Here is an 18,657-nt window from a genome sequence, read left to right on the forward strand (position 1 = left end):
ATATCATGTGTTTTTTAAATTATCAAACTATTTGAAAAAAAATGCACGTCCTCTTCATCATTTTTAGCTATAATTTATTAATGGCCCTGTTCCTAAATTACATCCTTAAAATTCTCCTTATGTTTCCTCAAAGCTTGCCCTTTATATTGTAATAAAGATTTATTAAAAATTTTATATATCAAAATTCGTTGCCAACTGAAAATAAATAAAATGAGTTTAAAATCTAAAGATCCATGTTGTTTTTTACATATAAATATTTATTCATGGCAGTTACTTACTACAAATATTTATATTTATTGAGAACTATCCAAAATTTATAAATATTCACAATCTAGTATAAAACTAATCTAGTATAAAACTCTAAATATTCAAAATTAGTTCAAAACTCATAAATATTTAAAATCATGCCCAAAATTTATCAATATTCAAAATTGAGGCCAAAACTCGCCTTTTATATATTTATAGATATGTTACGTGTATCTCATGCGTTCTCAAACCAGTCGTTCAATATATGTTTCTTTTGAAATCGAAACAAAAGTCAAATTGAAAACTTCGACAAATGCCGGAAAATCTTATTGTGATTTAATCATTTGTAAAAATTTACTACCAATTCATTTTTAGTTAAAAAAAAGAGGAACTTTATATATATTTGTCTTTTGCATTTCCAAAAAATAATATTTTTATATTGGAAAAGCAAAAGACAGAGGACAGAAAGAAAAAAATTTGTTGATCGTGAGATAACTTGTTACTTTGATACATTCGGTTTGTGCTCTTGAAAAAGAGAAATCCTCAAAGCATTATTTATAACGGGAATCGATGCTTTGGCTCCTGACTCAATCCGATTGTTAATTTAGAGAGAAGGGGCATGGCTCCTGACTCCACTCTCCACTCCCTCAACTTTGGCAAACCTCTTAATGTTAGCTTCTTGAGGCGAGGAAAACTGTTTGCTGGACACCTCATCTCCTCCCCAACAAATGAGTCATCCTTCAATCGCAGTATTACCAGGCAAGGAAGCTTTCCCAGTATCCCCATTGGGTCATCCTCAATCTCGGATCTGCTTTTCATCTCCATATATGGCTGCTTTGATATGCTTATTTACTGATTCCCACTCAACAACTGACTTTTTCTCTCGCAAAACCCCACCGAGTAAAGAAATTGCCAATGGCAAATAACCACATTTTTGTACCATATCTTTCACAATAATTTCAAATCTTTCTTCCAATGCAAAGTCTGCATATTGAAGTAATAATAAATGACGATCGATTAGTTCAATTGACTAAGAAAGTGTTCTTATAAGTTTTTTAAAACAAGTTAGAAATTGTATAAAAACTTCAAAATTCTCATGTGATTTTTTTTATACCTATTTTTATATTGATATTAAAGAATCTTGACATAGGGGTAGTAGACAATCCATCCCATGTTATTTAGCATGACTGGAATAATAGTAATATAAAACTGACCGGGAATGTTTCCATGCTGAAATGCTTTGTATTTGAGTAGTTCCAAAGCAGCATCCATATGTAAAAGCCCATGTTTCACGGCCAATCCAATCTCTGCAACATTTTGTTTTCGTGTTGTCACCAATATTTTGGTCTGCAAATTTTGGACAACGAATGGATGCTTCAACTCATGCCAATGATCAAGCTCCCAAAGATCATCCAAAACAATGAGACATCGCTTCTCTCTTTGTATCTCACATAGTCTCTCTATCAATTCAAAGTCGCTCAGACTTGGAACCTCCTCCCTTATTCGTGGCTCATGGCTCAGACTTGAAACACTCCTCTTCTTCTCTAGCTGCCTCAGAACATCCTCCAAAACTGATCGACTATCACATTGCTGAGTAATGCAAACCCACGCCAACAGATCAAAGTCGGTTGTCTCGTTGTAGAGCTTCTTGGCAATTGCTGTCTTGCCTGACCCTCCCATTCCCCACACTGAAATAATTCAATGCTCTGTATCTTTCCTTAGGTGATGAACAAGCTGCTTCAGCTCATCCTCCATGCCTACGAAGCAATCTCCCATCTCCAAATAGGGGAATGTTTTCCTTGACATGTTGTTTCCACCCGACCTTTCCCCCTTTCCATTTGGATTCATGATTATGCTTCTTTTTATGCCGTCTTCTTGCATAGCCTTGTTTATCCTCTCCAGGTTTGATGTAATTTGTGAAATCACGGAGCCTAATTGGTGGAGTGAGTTGCAATCTTTCAAAATGCAGGAATAGTTGCGGACTAACTGCCTGAGGCCTCTTCTCCTTGAAGAAGAAACTTGATAAGCTGCGTGTCTTTCAATGGCGGATTCGGATCTGTAGACCAGATCTCTGATCTCCGAGATCCAATTGGAGATTGTTCTGCTTTCATGTCGTCGTTTGTCAGCGTCTTTGAGGAAACACTTCATCTCTTTGAGCTGCCGCTCGAGCTCCTTAACTTGATCGGCCACACCAGCTAAAAACCTTCCCTCTTCCAATAGCAAATCACGGATGGTTTCTAGAGCAGTCGACACCACTGCCTCTGCCATAGCAACAATTCCAAGCTGTGTTAGGTCAAATGCTCAGACGTGAAGATAGAAGGAACGGCATAAACAAGAGAGTAGGAGACAGACAGACAAAGCAGCTTGCAACAGATGTCAATAATGCTGACAAATTCAAGCATCCGTACAATAACAACAAACGGCTGTAAACCAAGGAATTTTTTTACAATAATGAACAGAGCTTAATAGAGCAATTCAATACAAACCAAATTCAACCCACGCACAATTTTATAATAGTGAACAAAGCTTCATCGAGCAATTCAATACAAACCAAATTCAACCCACACACAATTATACAATACTTCACACTTTCAACATTTGAATTATTGCACACCATCATAGTATTCAACAACAAGATTGAAGCTCGAAGGAGGAGAAATGTTACCTGCAACACAAGAAAAATAAAATTAAAGACGATACTGCATTATAATGAGTTGAGCTTTATTAACACTTTAGCAAGGAATGTACCCTTTAGAGAAAGGTAAGATGCTGTTTTCATTGAGCACCAAAAGTGGTAGTGATAATCAGTTATCCTCCAAAGAATCAATGCTCAACCTGTAAAATTAGCAATAATACAAAAGAGTTCTCCTGTTATAAACACAAATAAATGAAAATAAAAACATAATGACAGGATTAGACTTTATGATTTTATTTTGCCAAGTAATTTTCAAGAGCTTATAAGCCTCAAATGAACCAATACCTTGTAACTGTACAGAAATAGGAAAAATGTGTTTGGTTTGATGAGTAGTGCCTAATTTAAAAGGATCAAAGAATTATAAGAATTTGTAATTATTAATGATATGAAGAATGAAAATAAGGGCAAATACAACTATTACTTTGCAACTGCCAAGGAATTTTCACTCTCGTTGCCACAAAAATTCAAATTCTACTATTTCAATGGAACATAAATAAAAATTAGCTCAGATAATAGATTTTATTAAGAGTTTAGAGATATCTAAAATTTCAGTCCATCTTATTAAACAATGGATTAACTTTTACTAGTAAAAGCCTTCTTGAGAGTTGTGTTAGCTTTAAGACCAATTAAACAAAAATAAATCTAATACTAATAATAAAAAAACGAATTCTTTTTGTAATCAACCAACACCTGTAATGTTAGAGTAGAATCCTTTTATAATTTACATCTTGGGATATAATTATTGGTTTAGTTAATTCTCAATAACATATTTGCCTCACTTAGTAGAAGGAGATAAATACCCCCTATGTTCCATAGTAATAGAGGCATTTCATTTTGCGCACTTATTTTGAAAAAATAATTATAAATAGTTAAAGTGGAGAAAAAGTAAAGTAAGAGAGAGAATATTATAGATAAAACTCTTCTCTACAATATTCTCTCTCTTACTTTACTTTTTCTCCACTTTAATTATTTATAATTATTTTTTCAAAATGAGTGCAGAAAATGAAATGCAACGGAGGGAGTATGTGTTTTGGTTAAAGAAAGTAGTATATATGAATAGGAAGCAAACACTACTTATAATTTGTCACATGAACTTAAACTGTGGTTTACTATCCAAAACTTTGCAAATTATGTAGGGTGTGTTCCATCTCTTTGATGTAAAATGATGGAATCATGGAACATTTATATTTTCAGTATTTGTTTTGAGAAATTTTATAGATAGATAATTATCCCCAGACAAAATGGAAAATTTTACTGGGCAGCTCATTTTCCTTTTTTCATTTTAATCCACAACAACATTATCATGTAAAATTGATACTTAAAGAACATGAATAAAAAAACAAAGGGACCACTAAAATATTATACACATAGAAATCAATTTTTTCTTATTACTCATTTTCTTACTATAAAATTGCAATTAAATGAAACTCGCCAAAACTAACGAATAAAAATGTGAGAAATGAGATACCTGGTGAAGACTATTCCTTGATGATAATTATAGGGACATGACGTACTTTGTAGAAATCCGGTCCTGATGGTGATACCCTTTCTCTCAATTCCGGCATGTGTTTAATTGAGAGTGTCTTAAGGGTAGAAATGCCACTCAATCCCTCTGGAACCATCTCCAGACAAGAACAGTCTGCGATTGTTAATTTAGAGAGAAGGGGCATGGCCCTTGCCTCCACTCTCCACTCCCTCAACTTTGGTAAACCTCTTAACACTAGCCTCTTGAGGTGAGGAAAACTATTTGCTGGACACCTCATCTCCTCCCCAACAAATGATTCGTGATGTATTCGCAATATTATCAAGCAAGGAAGCTTTCCTAGTAACCCCATCGGATCATCCTCAATCTCACAACCAATCAGATTCAAACACTTAAGTTTCGAGCTCGACAAATCACTCTCGCACTTTGCTAGCGCCTTCCCTAACTTCGACCAGATAATCAAATCATAAAGATTGGGACATGTCAAAGCCTTCTCCAGCATTTCCTCACTTGTTAAGTCGCAACTTCCTCGAATGGTTACTTGACAAACCTGTATCTTGTTCCAGTTCATAATACCATTCATGATAGCTGACAAGCTTTCATTATCGTACATTGCTGCTATAAAAAATCGGAGATTCTTCATTCTGTCCATAGATTTAAGTTCATGGCATCTGCTATCAAAGAATAGTAGAGTCTCCAAATCATATACTCCCTCATCCAATCTTAGTCGATAATTTCTAATGTTTTCATTTCCATAAAAAGGAAGAATCAAGTGTTTTAATCGCAACATCTCCTTAAAAACATTTGGAACTTCAACATTCGTTGAACCTGATAAATCGAGGGTATCCAAATATACCAAATTCCTCATGGTAGAGGGTAGCTTATCAAGTTCACATCTTCGTAAATACAAACGTCTAAGGTGAACAAGTTTAGTGATTCCTCTCGGTAACTTTCCTCCTGCGAATTTGAATCCGAACAAAAATAGATCTCTCAGTAATTTGAATTTCTGAAAATCAACAATACTTTGTGGGGGGAACTCAACAACATTCGATCCTATGAGATTGAAAAATCGAACAGACCTTATATGCTCCCAAGTATCTTCTCCACAAGCAACTATATGCTCATACTCGACTTCATTCTTGAAATATATTCCCAGATGTTGTATCTTCATCCGCGACGAAGCTTCCCGTAGTAAGGTACAAAGTTTCCCACCTTTATACTCCAAACCCTGCACACCAAATGCTCCCTCTTTCCCAATTTCAAACATAGTTCTCGTACTACATCATGAAGTTTGCATGTGCCATATTTTTTGTTTCCGACATCATAATCAAGATTAATTTCAACTTGAACAATGGACCTGGAGGCTAACTCACTTAAGTACAGCTCAGCGATGTCCATTAAAGTGTCATCCTTGTCTCCAATATTCTCATTTGAAATCATGCCTTGTGCTATCCACATCTTATATAGATCCAAACAAGGTATGTTTTCATCCTCATGAAAAATACCCAAATAGAGAAAACAAGGCTTCAAATAATAGGGCAAACTTTCATAGCTTAAATTTAGCACTCCATCAATCTGCTCTTTAACTCCATATATGGCGGCTTTGATGTGCTCATTTACTGATTCCCACTTAACAATCGATTTTTTCTCTCTCAAAACCCCACCGAGTAGAGAAATTGCCAATGGCAAATAACCACATTTTTGTACCATTTCTTTCCCAATTTTTTCAAATCTTTCTTCCAATGCAAAGTCTGCATATTGAAGTAATAATATATTACGATTAATTGAATAGTGCAATTAACTAAGATAGCGTTCTTACAAGTTTTTTAAACTAAGTTACAAATTTTTCAAGACCTTAAAAATTCTTTCAAAATATTTGGCAAAATAAGCTTATAATCAAACTACTACTCTATAATAAAATAAGCTTCAGTAGCTTATGAGCACTTCACAAATAATTTTATCAACTCAATTTATTTTTTAACAATTTATAAGCAATACAAAAATAGTTCTAGTGTGCTGTGTATTCGAATATTTACTTTTGATTTCATTTCTTTATAATTTTATCACTAATATGACTCTAATTATTTCGCTAGCTTATAAGCTCAATTATTTTTGATAAAGAGAGAGAAATACTAGAGAGAAGGTAGAGGAGAGGGGTTGTACTGAAAATGGATTCTCACAAATTATGAGATCTACTGATCCACATTTGTTCTTAGGTGTATTAGACCATCTCCAACGTACTGCAAATCTTAAAATGTAGTAGAAAAATACCTCCAACAGTACTGAAAAACCAATCCTATTATAGATTGTTGAAGAAAAAATATCTATCTTTAGGTTTATACTAAAAGTATATCAAAAACACTTTTCAAATTTTGATTTATTGCATTCAAGTCCAAATCAATTTATATTATTACAAAAAAAAAAGGAAATGAAGAGAAATTAAAAATACAGAAAACCTAAAAAAAAAAACTTGAGGAAGAAGAGCTGCGGTGTGAAATAAGAAGATAGGAATAATAACCTAATTTAATTCTATTATTATTTAATTAGTTTTTAATTAGTGGACTAGCCCATATTAATATAATTAATATAATAGTATTAAAAATGATTGATTAAATTAATAATTAATAATATTAATAACACTACACGTACATAATTAAAAAAAAGTTAGTAAATTAAGCAGTATTGTACTATTCTACTACTACACGTACACAATTATTCATAATACTACTACAGATACATAATTTTCATTTTTCAATAATTGTTTATTAGTTTAAAAACTGACAGAATCTTAATTTTAAACAAAATCTTACTACAGTAACATATTTAATTTAATTTAATTTAATTTAATTTAAGATATTAACAAGTCACGGGTTAGTGTGTAATTTAGATAAAATATATAGGTGTGATTGAAAAGTATAAAATGTACTACCTCTGTCCCAGATATTTCGTCTCACTTTGACCGGGTATGGGTTTTAAGAAACGTAATGAAAAGTGAGTTAAAAAAGTTAGTGGAATGTGGATCCTCCTTTTATATACTCCCTCCGTCCCATTAAATATGCAACATTTGCTTTTCGGCACAGGATTTTAGGTAGTGTTGTTTTGTGAATTAATGAATAGAGAGTAAAGTAAGATAGGGAAGAAAAAGTAGAGGGAGTATTGTTTCCATTTTTGGAAACGTTTCATTTTTAATGGGACAAACTAAAAAGAAAAACGTTTCATTTCTAATGGGACAGAGGGAGTATTAGTTTTAGAATAAAATGTGAGTAGAAATGAATTGGTGGAATATGAGGTCCAAGATGGTAAAAAAGTGAAATAGGACAAACTATGTGGGATGGACCGAAATGGAAAAACGGGACAAATTATATGGGACGAAGGGAGTAAGCGAGCAGAGAATATTCTTTTGAGTTTGGGTTTAGTGTAAATGGTTGGAATAAAATCAAATTTTAGTATGACATTTACACTAAAATGGGTTTGAGTTTAGTGTAATGGTTTGAGATGCTCGTAGGAATGCAATATAATGCATAAGTGATCCCTTCCACTGAAAAAAAACTCCTACCAATCTAAATTACTTGACTCATGTCTATTTTGGATTGTCTCAAGTTATTACTTGAGTTATTTTTCTTATTTTTTCTTTCCCACTTTACTTTTTTTTACTTTATTTTTTGTTTTCATTAAACTATCTAATTATAATTTTCTTAAATTATGTGCCTCACTAATATAGGAATAAGGGAGTGGTTCATTTTTGATATTTTGGTTTATCCACCAAAACTAGTATTTCAAAAACTTTTTTATCATACATTACACTAATAATGATTTGAGTCACATTATTCATTAACAAAACATTAGATACTTCTTCTTTTTATCTTCTTCTAGATCAATTTTGCATTTGAAAGTGTCTAATTTTTTTATTTTTTTTTGGGGGGGGGGGGCTAAGGAATATAAAACTGGCCTGGAATGTTTCCGTGCTGAAAAGCTTTGTTTTTGAGTAGTTCCAAAGCAGCATCGGTATGTAAAAGCCCATGTTTCACTGCCAATCCAATCTCTGCGACCTTTTGTTTCCGTGTTGTCACCAATATTTTGCTCTGCAAATTATGGACAACGAATGGATGCTTCAACTCCTCCCAATGAGAAAGCTCCCAAAGATCATCCAAAACAATGAGACATCGCTTCTCTATTTGTATCTCACATAGTCTCTCTATCAACTCTGAGTTGCTCAGACTTGGAACCTCATCCCTTATTCGCGGTTCATGGCTCAGACTTGAAACACTCCTCTTCTTTTCAAGTTGCCCAAGAACATCCTCCCACACAGATCGACTCTCGCATTGCTGAGTAATGCAAACCCACGCCGACAGATCAAAGTCGGTCGTCTCGTTGTAGAGCTTCTTGGCAATTGCGGTCTTGCCTGACCCTCCCATTCCCCACACTGATATAATTCGATCCTCTGTATCTTTCCCTAGGTGATGAACAAGCTGCTTCACCTCATCCTCCATGCCTACGAAGCAATCTCCCATCTCCAAATTGGGGAAAGTCTTCCTTGACATGTTGTTTCCACCCGAGCTTCCCTCCTCTCCATTTGGATTCATGATTATGCTTCTTTTTATTCCGTTTTCTTGCATATCCTTGCTTATCCTCTCGAGATTTGATGTAATTTGTGAAATCTCGGAGCCTAATTGGTGGAGTGAGTTGCAATCTTTCAAAATGCAGGAATAGTTGCGGACGAACTGCCTGAGGCCTCTTCTCCTTGAAGAAACTTGATAAGCTGCGTGTCTTTCAATGGCGGATTCGGATCTGTAGACAAGATCTCTGATCTCAGAGATCCAATTGGAGATTGTTCTGCTTTCATGTCGTCTTTTATCAGCGTCTTCGAGGAAATACTTCATTTCTTTGAGCTGCCTATCGAGCTCCTTGACTTGATCGGCCACACCAGCTAAAAACCTTCCCTCTTCCAATAGCAAATCACGGATAGTTTCTAGAGCAATAGACACCACTGCCTCTGCCATTGCAGCAATTCCAAGCTTTGATTGTTTAGTGAATGCTAAGATGTGACGAAAGGGTTACGAAAGTAGGAATGCAGGAATCTAGAGAGGATATATAGATTAAGAACTTGTGATGAACAACAAAGTATACGTACAAAGAAAGGGGGAAGAAAGAAGTATAGACTCAAAATGGCCATGTTACATATTTCATGAGTAGTAAAATAATCTCACTTTTATTCCTTTCTTATGCAGTACTTTATTTCTTGAGCAGTATAATAATCTCACTTTATTTCTTACTTATGTTTATTTTCTATGCATTGAAATAATCTCCCTTTATTCTTTTCTTTCGTGAGCAGTAAACATTCTGACTTTATTCTTTTCTAATGTTTAACATTCTGACTTTAATTTTTGTCAAGTAAATGTTTAGGGCATCCACAACTTCGGCCTAGATTCAGGCTCCAAGTCCCCTCCACGTCATCGTTCCCCTAAATTTTAGTCCCAGGCCACAACTCCTCTTACCATGCAGGCCTCATCGAAGCCCCAACTATTAAACTACACTATTCACAACTCTGATAAGACTCGTTTTATGCATAGTTTAGGGTGGTTAATATACTATTTTAGGGGATATAACACAAGAAAAATTGGAGTTTTAGTGTACAGGATGAAGAATCGAGAATCGACCAAGTGGCAGATGCTTCTTGATCAAGTGGAAATAGAAGAGAAAATGGCCCAAAAGTGGTACAAGCTGATCAAGAGAGCGAAAGTGATGTGACCAAGCCAAGCAGCCGTGCAACTTGATCAAGAGATCTAATTAAGATGGAGTTGCGAAAGGATGAGTGAAATGAGAGAAACATGAGTAGTCTTCTTCAACAAGGGTATTAATGCCAAATCATGAAGACCTTGCCCTAGGGATTGGAGCTGAAGCCGTCCTATAAATAGAGGTGTAACCGAGAAGAAAATCATCACCGATCATCGAGCCTAAATCTCGACATACACCCAGTTCCAAATTCTACACCAAAGAGAACCAGCAACCATGGGGAAAGGAGGTTAAATAGCAGCGAGGACCAGATTTCACCAGAAGGATACTCTCTTCTTCCTCACTTGGAGGAGAGAGCTTAGTTTAGAAGAAAGCTACTGTCGTTCGTGTGTTCTTAAGCTCCGGGGAGCAGCTACAATCATTTTAATTCTATATTGTTATGTTTTCGAGATACAAGTCCTAACTGCGATTAAGAACAACGTAAATGTACAACTAGTTCACATTTGTCAACTAGTAGACATGTTCTTCTTTTCCATTTTGCATACGCGGTTACAGCTCTTATTTTTCTAGATGAACATGGTTAGAGTTGGAGAATTATGTTTTTCACAACGGCTGTATATTTCTTCTCAAAATACTTCAAACAAATGGAAGAAAGTCAGAAACTCCATACATGAAATTCTCCAATTGGAAATGAAATTAAAGTTAAATCTAGAAATCTTCTACAACCAAGTCTTTAAATTTCCTTTACAAATAGACAATTTTTTTTTCTAGCGGAAGCATCCACATAACTCAGCTACAGAACATAGAATGGTAGTATTGATAATGAAATTATGGACATACAGACAAAAGAGAGGAAAATACAAGTTACTCCAATTCAAGTAGCACCACTATAGTATTACTAAAATCATAAATTGCGAGTTGTTTTAATAAAATAATCCCTAAACAAAAAATAAATATACTTACTTGCTGCAATATTCAATCGTTGATGGTGAGAAGAGGATGGTTGCACTCAATTAGGAAATAGCTCTCTCTCGCTTGCTCGCAAGGGTCAATTACAAACATTAAGAATTGAATATTAGTAGGCAGCTATTTCCTTCTACTCGAGCATCATCGTTGTGTTGAAATCGTGAGCATAATAATGCTCCACACAATATTGAATCTTCTATGATGGAATAGCCTTCCATCGGCCGCCGATTCCACGCCGTCGGATCCCTGCCCATCTCAACCATCGGCGGCGTCTTCTCTGTCGAGATGATGGATCAAGTTTTGTTCTCTACTTCATATATTTGGGGCCAATTTCTTTCAATATTTGGGCCATAGTTTTTCCTTTAATAATTACTTACAGCCCAATAGCCCACGAACCCATCCATTCTTCAATACACGGATCAGTTAAGGCAACTAAGCAACGGAAGTCGACTTTTTTTAGTTTATTTAATTTTGTGATTTTTCAATTTTAGATCAGGGCTTTATATGATTTCGTATACAATGTTTGGGCCATAGTTTCTCCTTTACTAATTACTTAAAGCCCAATAAGCCCACGACCCCACTAACGAAGCTTGATATAACAATAATCCATTCCTCAATATACAGATCAACTAAAGCACGTAACCAAATGGTCAGGGGATTCCCGATGCCTGTCTTTGGTTATGAAGCAGTTTTAAATCCTTGACCAACTGTCTCACCCATTGAGGGGTCTACAAATTAGCGCGGAAAATAGTCACTGGACCCGATGGATATCGTTAGTAATTACCAAAAAAAATAGTGATAAATATTTAACTTAAAATTTACGTTGGAAATCTGCAAGTTCTTACATAACACTGCATATGTATCCATGTTCCTGAAAGTATGATTATCACAATAGGGATAAATATCAAGAATAGTACTCCCTCCGTCCCAAGATAAGTGACCTACTTCTTTTGGGCACGGGATTTAAGGAAGGGTATTTAAATAAGTTAAAGTGGAGAGAGTAAAGTATGAGAGAGGGAAAAGTAGAAGAGAGAAGAGAGAATAAAGTAGGTGGAGAATAAAGTAAGAGATATGACTTTTTGCTAAAAATGGAAATAGGTCACCTATAGTGGGACACCCCAAAAAGGAATACAAGTCACTTATCTTGGGACGGAGGGAGTATAAATTAGAATATTTAGTAATTTAAAACCGTATTCTCAAATTGTGAATTTAGTTGACAACTAAATGAACACAACTAATTATTTCAGTTTTATCTGAGGAATTTAGTCACTAGATAGAACAAAGAAATAGCAAGCGATTCATCACTCAAGTGCAATTGCAAAATCCAATTTATCCTTATACAGAGAGATTCAATCAAATATCTTATAAAAGTATAAAATATTATTTCCATGTATAAGTGTACAATGATCCTAGCTACTATAATGGATCGACTTTAAACAATAATTGATCGTGCAATTCAATACAAACCAAATACTCCCTCCGTCCGCGAATAGAAGTCCCGTTTTCCATTTTGGTCCGTCCACGAATAGGAGTCCCGGTTCATAATTACCATAAATGGTAAAGAAGCCCCACATTCCACCAACCCATTCCACTCACATATCATTTAAAACTATAATATATACAAGTGGGACCCCTATTCCACTAACTTTCTTCCACTCACTTTTCTTAACATTTCTTAAAACCCGCACCGATAAGAAATGGGACTCCTATTGTTGGACGGAGGGAGTATAACGCAAACACGTACAAACGTGCAATAATTCACTTTCAACATTTGAGCTATTGCAAACGATCAATTTCAATTCAAACACAACATCATTTCAAATATAACTATGTTATTAACCCACACGACACAACTTTAAATTACCAAGATTCCAAACAATTACTTATACACAAACACATAGTAACTAGGAATGATTTCCCGGCCAGAGAAAAGAGTACAAAAAGGAACACTCAGAGAAATACAACAACGTAACTGAAGCAAGAAGGGGAGGAAATTTAACCTGCAACAAAAGAAGAATAAAATAAAATATAAGGCGATACAATCTTACAAAGATTTAAAGTCATTATAACCTTACCAAGGAATGTACCCTTTGGAGAAAGGTAGTAATTCACCTGTAAATAAGCAATGACATGATTAGAGCTTATGATTTTATTTTGCCAAACTTGAATAAAGAAAAATGTGAGAAATGAGATACCTGGTGAAGACTATTCCTTGATGATAATTGAAGGGACATGGCGGACTTTGTGGAAATCATGTCCTGCTGGTGATAACCTTTCGCTCAATTCCGGCATTTTTTTTATTACGAGAGTCTGAAGGGTAGAAATGGCACTCAATCCCTCTGGAACCATCTCCAAACAAAAACACTCCCCGATTGTTAATTTAGAGAGAAGGGGCATGGCTCCTGACTCCACTCTCCACTCCCTCAACTTTGGTAAACCTCTTAATACTAGCTTCTTGAGGCGAGGAAAACTGTTTGCTGGACACCTCATCTCCTCCCCAACAAATGAGTTCTTATATAATCGCAATCTTATCAAGCAAGGAAGCTTTCCCAGTATCCCCATTGGATCGTCCTCAATCTCGGTCTCATACAAGTTCAAAAACCTAAGTTCGGAGCTCAAGAAGTCACTCCCGCTCTCTGCTAGCGCCTTCCCTAGCTTAGAAATGATATACAATTGATAAAGATTGGGACATGTCAAAGCCTTCTCCAGCATTCGCTCACTTGTTAAGTCGCAACTTTCTCGAATGGATACATGGATATCCTGTATCTTGTTCCAGTTCATAATGTCATTCATTATAGCTGACAAGCTTTCATTATCGTATATTGATGCCATAAAAAATCGGAGATTCTTCATTCTGTCCATACATTTAAGTTCATGGCATCTGCTATCAAAGAATGCTAGAGTCTCCAACTCATATACTCCCTCATCCAATCTTAGTCGATAATTTCTAATGTTTTCATTTCCATAGATAGGAAGAATCAAGTGTTTTAATCCCAACATCTCCTTAAAAACATTTGGAACTTCAACATTCGCTGAACCTGTTAAATCAAGGGTATCCATATATACCAAATTCCTCATGGAAGAGGGTAGCTTATCAAGTTCACATCCATATAAAAGCAAACGTCTAAGGTGAACAAGTTTAGTGATTCCTTTTGGTAACTTTCCTCCTGCAAATTTGAATCTAAAAAATAATAGATCTCTTACCAATTTGAATTTCTGAAAATCAGCTATACTTTGGGGGGGGATCTCAACAACATTCGATTCTACGAGATTGCATAACCGAACAGACCTTATATGCTCCCTAGTATCTTCTCCATAAGCCACTATAAGCTCATGCTCGACTTCACTTCTGAAATTGATTGCCAGATGTTGTATCTTCATATGCGACGAAGCTTCCCGTAGTAAGGTACTAAGTTTCCCACCTTTATACTCCAAACTCTGCACACCAAAATGCTCCTTTTTTCCCAATTTCAAGCATAGTTCTCTTACTACATCATGAAGTTTGCATGTACCATATTTTTTATTTCCGATATCAATAATCAAGTTTAATGTCAACTTGAACAATGGACCTGGAGGCCAACTCACTTAAGTAAAGCTCAGCGATATCCATTAAAGTGTCCTCCTTGTCTCCAATATTCTCATATGAAATCATGCCTTGTGCTATCCACATCTTATATAGACGCCAAGCAGATATGTTTTCATCTTCATTGAAAATACCCATCAAGAGAAAGCAAGGCTTCAAATAATATGGTAAACTTTCATAGCTTAAATTTAGCACTTCATCAATCTGCTTTCCATCTCCATATATGGCTGCTTTGATGTGCTCATTTACTGATTCCCACTCATCAATCGATTTTTTCTCTCTCAAAACCCCACCGAGTAAATAAATTGCCAATGGCAAATAACCACATTTATGTACCATTTCTTTCCCAATTTTTTCAAATCTTTTTTCCAATGCAAAGTCTGCATATTGAAGTAATAATATATGACGATTAATTGAATAGTGCAATTAACTAAGATAGCGTTCTTACAAGTTTTTTAAAACTAAGTTACAAATTGTTCAAGACTTTAAAAATTCTTTCAAAATATTTGACAAAATAAGCTTATAATCAAACTACTACTCTATAATAAAATAAGCTTCAGTAGCTTATGAGCACTTCAAAAATAATTTTATCAACTCAATTTATTTTTTAACAATTTATGAGCAATGGTAAAATTACAAAAATAGTTCTAGTGTGCTGTGTATTCGAATATTTACTTTTGATTTCATTTCTTTATAATTTTATCTCTATTATGACTCTAATTATTTCGCTAGCTTAAAAGCTCAATTATTGAGATATTTTTGATAATTTCAAATGTATTGATAATAGGGATATTGGCCTCTAATATCATTGATATTTCAAAAAGTTGGGTTTTTTTTATCACGAACTTTTAAATTGGCAAGTAATATCACGAGCTTTACCTGAGTTTGTTAGTTATCATCGGCGAAGAAATTACGGCAAAAAACATCATGATACGGATTTTTTTTGTAATTGCTCGAGAACAACTTCGAGAGCTTCAAGTTCTTCAATCCTTGAGGATAGTTTTTTTTTTACTCCCTCCAAATTGTTCTTCAATCCATTAATATAGCCTGAATTTTTTCGCCGGTGAAAAATAACAAACTCGGGTAAAGTTGGCAATATAATTTGCCAAATTAAAAGTTCGTGGGAAAATTCAACTTTTTGAAAATTCCACAATATTAGGGGCAAATATCGCTACTGGTTTGTCTAAGTATCTTTGTTTAATTCGGTCATATTCACGCATTTAAACCCATGGACTAATGAGTTGCCATCAGTGGGGATTCAGGATCCTAAACTGGATGGGGGAAATAAAATTTATCTGAAGCTAACGGAGGAAGGAGGAGCTACGTCGGAAGCTATTAGAGGGGGCGGCTATAGAAAGTTTACGTCCGAGGTCCATGGTGGCCGGTATGGAGGGGCGGTCGCCCACTCCTGCCCCCTAGGATCTGCCATTGGCTGCCATGAACAGGAAAATCAGCCCGTTCGACCATGAACCACAAGATGGCCAACCATTTCTTTTTATTTTAAACTTTTAAAAATAATAATTTGTGTCTCATAAGATTTCATTCATCCGTTTATCATGAAGAATGTATATAAGAGCTTCACCACTACACCACAAACATATTTGAGCATTATAAACTTGAAATAATCTTATAACAAATAGTAATTTTTAATCTAAACTAACTAATAAATTTTGTTTGATTATATATTTCATATAAAATACTATTCCCTCCATTCCGAGGAAGATGACATCTTCCTTGGGTGACACAAGATTTTATACAACCTTATTTTGTGTGTTAAGTGGAGAGAATACAACAAAAAGGGAATAAAGGAGAAATAAAGATACTTCAATTTTTAGTAACGATGAGTCATTTTGATTAGGACAAACCAAAAAGAATAATGAGTCATCTTTGGTAGGATGAAGAGAGTAATTTTGAGAGATAATGTCTCTATCACATAAATACTCTTATGTTTTTTTTTAATGATAAGAATAATTTATATTTTGACTTATACCCTAATGTTAGTTTAGAAAAATATTTTAGATTAAAAAAATTGAATTAGATTTTATTTAATGTATCCATAGTTTCAATTAGAGTATTTGAAGTCTCAATTACTACTCACTCTGTCCGCGAATAGGAGTCCGATTTTTCCATTTTGGTTCATCCGCGAATATGAGTCCCGGTTCACTTTTACTATAAATAGTATATAGACCCAACATTCCATTTACTCATTTCACTCACATTTCATTTAAAACTAATTATATAAATGTAACACATATTCCACTAACTTTTTTCTCACTCACCTTTCTTAATATTTTTTCAAATCCGCGCCGAAAAGAAATAGAACTCCTATTTGCGGACGGGTTATAAGGTAGTGCGACTATTTGATTTTTTTATTCTTTACATACTTAATATAAAATTTATCAAATTAATGATAATTTTTAAAACACACATATTTTGTACAGAGAAAGAGCTCATATGATTATTAAAATATAAAATTAAAAATGATTGCTTTTAAAAATAAAATTTCTCAGTTAGTATTAATGTATCATGTATATCAAATTTTAATTTTTTTCATTATATTAAGAATTATCTAAGAATTGAGATCTAAATTCTGATATTTCTCAAATATTAACTAGATAGCTTTAAACTATTAAACAAATGAGTTAATATATATAATTTTTTTTTATCGAAGTTCGACTATGACACTCTAAAAATAAATAATTTATAGAATTTAAACTTTTAGAAAGTAAAGAATTCAAAATCAAAATTGTAAACCCAATTAATATAACAAAAACCACTAATCAAATTTTAATTTATTTCTTAGTATAGTAATTGAGCTAAGAACTCTAATACTCCTCTATAAAGAAAATGAGAAAATAAACTACTATATAGCTTATAAAAAGTGTTAAATAGACAAGTTAAGAATATGTGATTTTTTTTATCTAAGTTCGACTTTAACATTCCAAATAATTATGAGTTTAAATAAATTAAAAGTAAAATTATGAAAATCTCAAAATCGTAATATTAATTATTTTAACTTAAAACATTAAATAGACAATTTAAGAAAATGTGATTATTTTTTTATCGAGGTTCGACTGCAATGTTCCAAAAATTAAGAGAATAAATTACAAATTGAGCAAATATATATTCATTAAAAACTGCTTAGAAACCATATAGGGGGATCGATCAGATATGTATTGTAAGTTACATAGGGAATCTTAGTTTGGGAAAAAATAATGTAGAGAAAATTGATCAAATGTGTATTGTAATTCGTAAAAAAAAATTATGATATTTTTCAGGTTAGTTAAAACAACTAATTATAATTGATTATGAAAATTATTTAAGTATTATAGTATCATCTAAAATTTAAATAATATTTATTTATTTTAGTTAATTTTATACTTATTTTATTAGTAAGCAAGTAAAATTATGATAAGGGTAATTTTGAAAGACATATCTTCAACTAATTAATTTTTGAAAGACATGTCTTCGAGTAATTTTGAAAGATATATCTTCGAGTAATTTATTTCAGTTTGGAAGGTATACATTCAATTAACTATATATTAAATATTTGATTATTTTGTATTTTATATTTTTGAATACTAGTATTGGTTTTAAATGATTTTTTTTTTTTTAATTTAAGTTATCATCATTTGCGAATTTTAAGTGAATCACAATCAACTTATAGAATTGTCAAATAGAGATTTATTGTGATTAATTAATTAAGGAAATATTAAGAGTATGCCATAATTATAAGGATAGCAAATCTCGTTCGCCTTGATTAGAAGAAATAAACAGTTATCACTTATCAGGACAAGAATGTATATATCACAGAGAAAAATGTTTTAGAGATATAATGTCAATGACATAATGTTAAAATGGTAAATGTATATTATATTATATTTTTAATTAAATTTATATTTTATATATGTACTTTATTACCCCTACAGTAATTTGTTTACTAAATACACC

The 18,657-nt window shown here is 33.5% G+C and overlaps 2 protein-coding genes and 2 pseudogenes across 7 annotated transcripts; all 4 read right to left on the bottom strand.

Annotated features, from left to right (window-relative positions):
• Window positions 1-706: 706 nt before the first annotated feature.
• LOC148929438 (putative disease resistance protein At1g50180) lies at window positions 707-2,514 on the bottom strand (annotated as a pseudogene). Its single transcript, XR_016128849.1, has 2 exons — window positions 1,461-2,514; window positions 707-1,230 (listed from the first exon to the last, which is right to left on the bottom strand). The product of XR_016128849.1 is annotated as a putative disease resistance protein At1g50180 (transcript).
• Window positions 2,383-5,691, bottom strand: LOC125195409 (putative disease resistance protein At1g59780). Of its 4 annotated transcripts, XR_016128848.1 has the most exons (4): window positions 5,504-5,609; window positions 4,410-5,381; window positions 2,995-3,081; window positions 2,623-2,911 (listed from the first exon to the last, which is right to left on the bottom strand). XR_016128848.1 is itself a non-coding variant. In XM_089056365.1 (2 exons), exon 1 carries the CDS (start codon window positions 5,689-5,691, stop codon window positions 4,420-4,422), a length of 1,272 nt encoding a protein of 423 aa, XP_088912491.1. In that variant the 3' UTR covers window positions 3,105-3,277; window positions 4,410-4,419. The 4 variants fall into 4 exon arrangements, 1 of the variants encoding a protein (XP_088912491.1); XR_016128847.1 differs by lacking the exon at window positions 2,623-2,911 and adding an exon at window positions 2,383-2,507 and having other exon boundaries at window positions 4,410-5,691; XR_016128846.1 differs by having other exon boundaries at window positions 4,410-5,691.
• Window positions 5,692-5,701: 10 nt separating this feature from the next.
• Window positions 5,702-11,502, bottom strand: LOC125193694 (putative disease resistance protein At1g50180; annotated as a pseudogene). The gene is made up of 3 exons (XR_016128850.1): window positions 11,121-11,502; window positions 8,374-9,459; window positions 5,702-6,175 (listed from the first exon to the last, which is right to left on the bottom strand). The product of XR_016128850.1 is annotated as a putative disease resistance protein At1g50180 (transcript).
• Window positions 11,503-13,327: 1,825 nt separating this feature from the next.
• Window positions 13,328-15,086, bottom strand: LOC148929439 (putative disease resistance RPP8-like protein 4). The gene has a single exon (XM_089056367.1). The coding sequence runs from the start codon at window positions 14,502-14,504 to the stop codon at window positions 13,329-13,331; it is 1,176 nt and encodes a 391-aa protein (XP_088912493.1). The 5' UTR covers window positions 14,505-15,086; the 3' UTR covers window position 13,328.
• Window positions 15,087-18,657: the final 3,571 nt, after the last annotated feature.

Source organism: Salvia hispanica, chromosome 4 (genome assembly GCF_029641045.1).
Source record: "Salvia hispanica isolate PSC_SH4W2 chromosome 4, Shi_PSC_v1, whole genome shotgun sequence".
NCBI lineage: Eukaryota > Viridiplantae > Streptophyta > Magnoliopsida > Lamiales > Lamiaceae > Salvia > Salvia hispanica.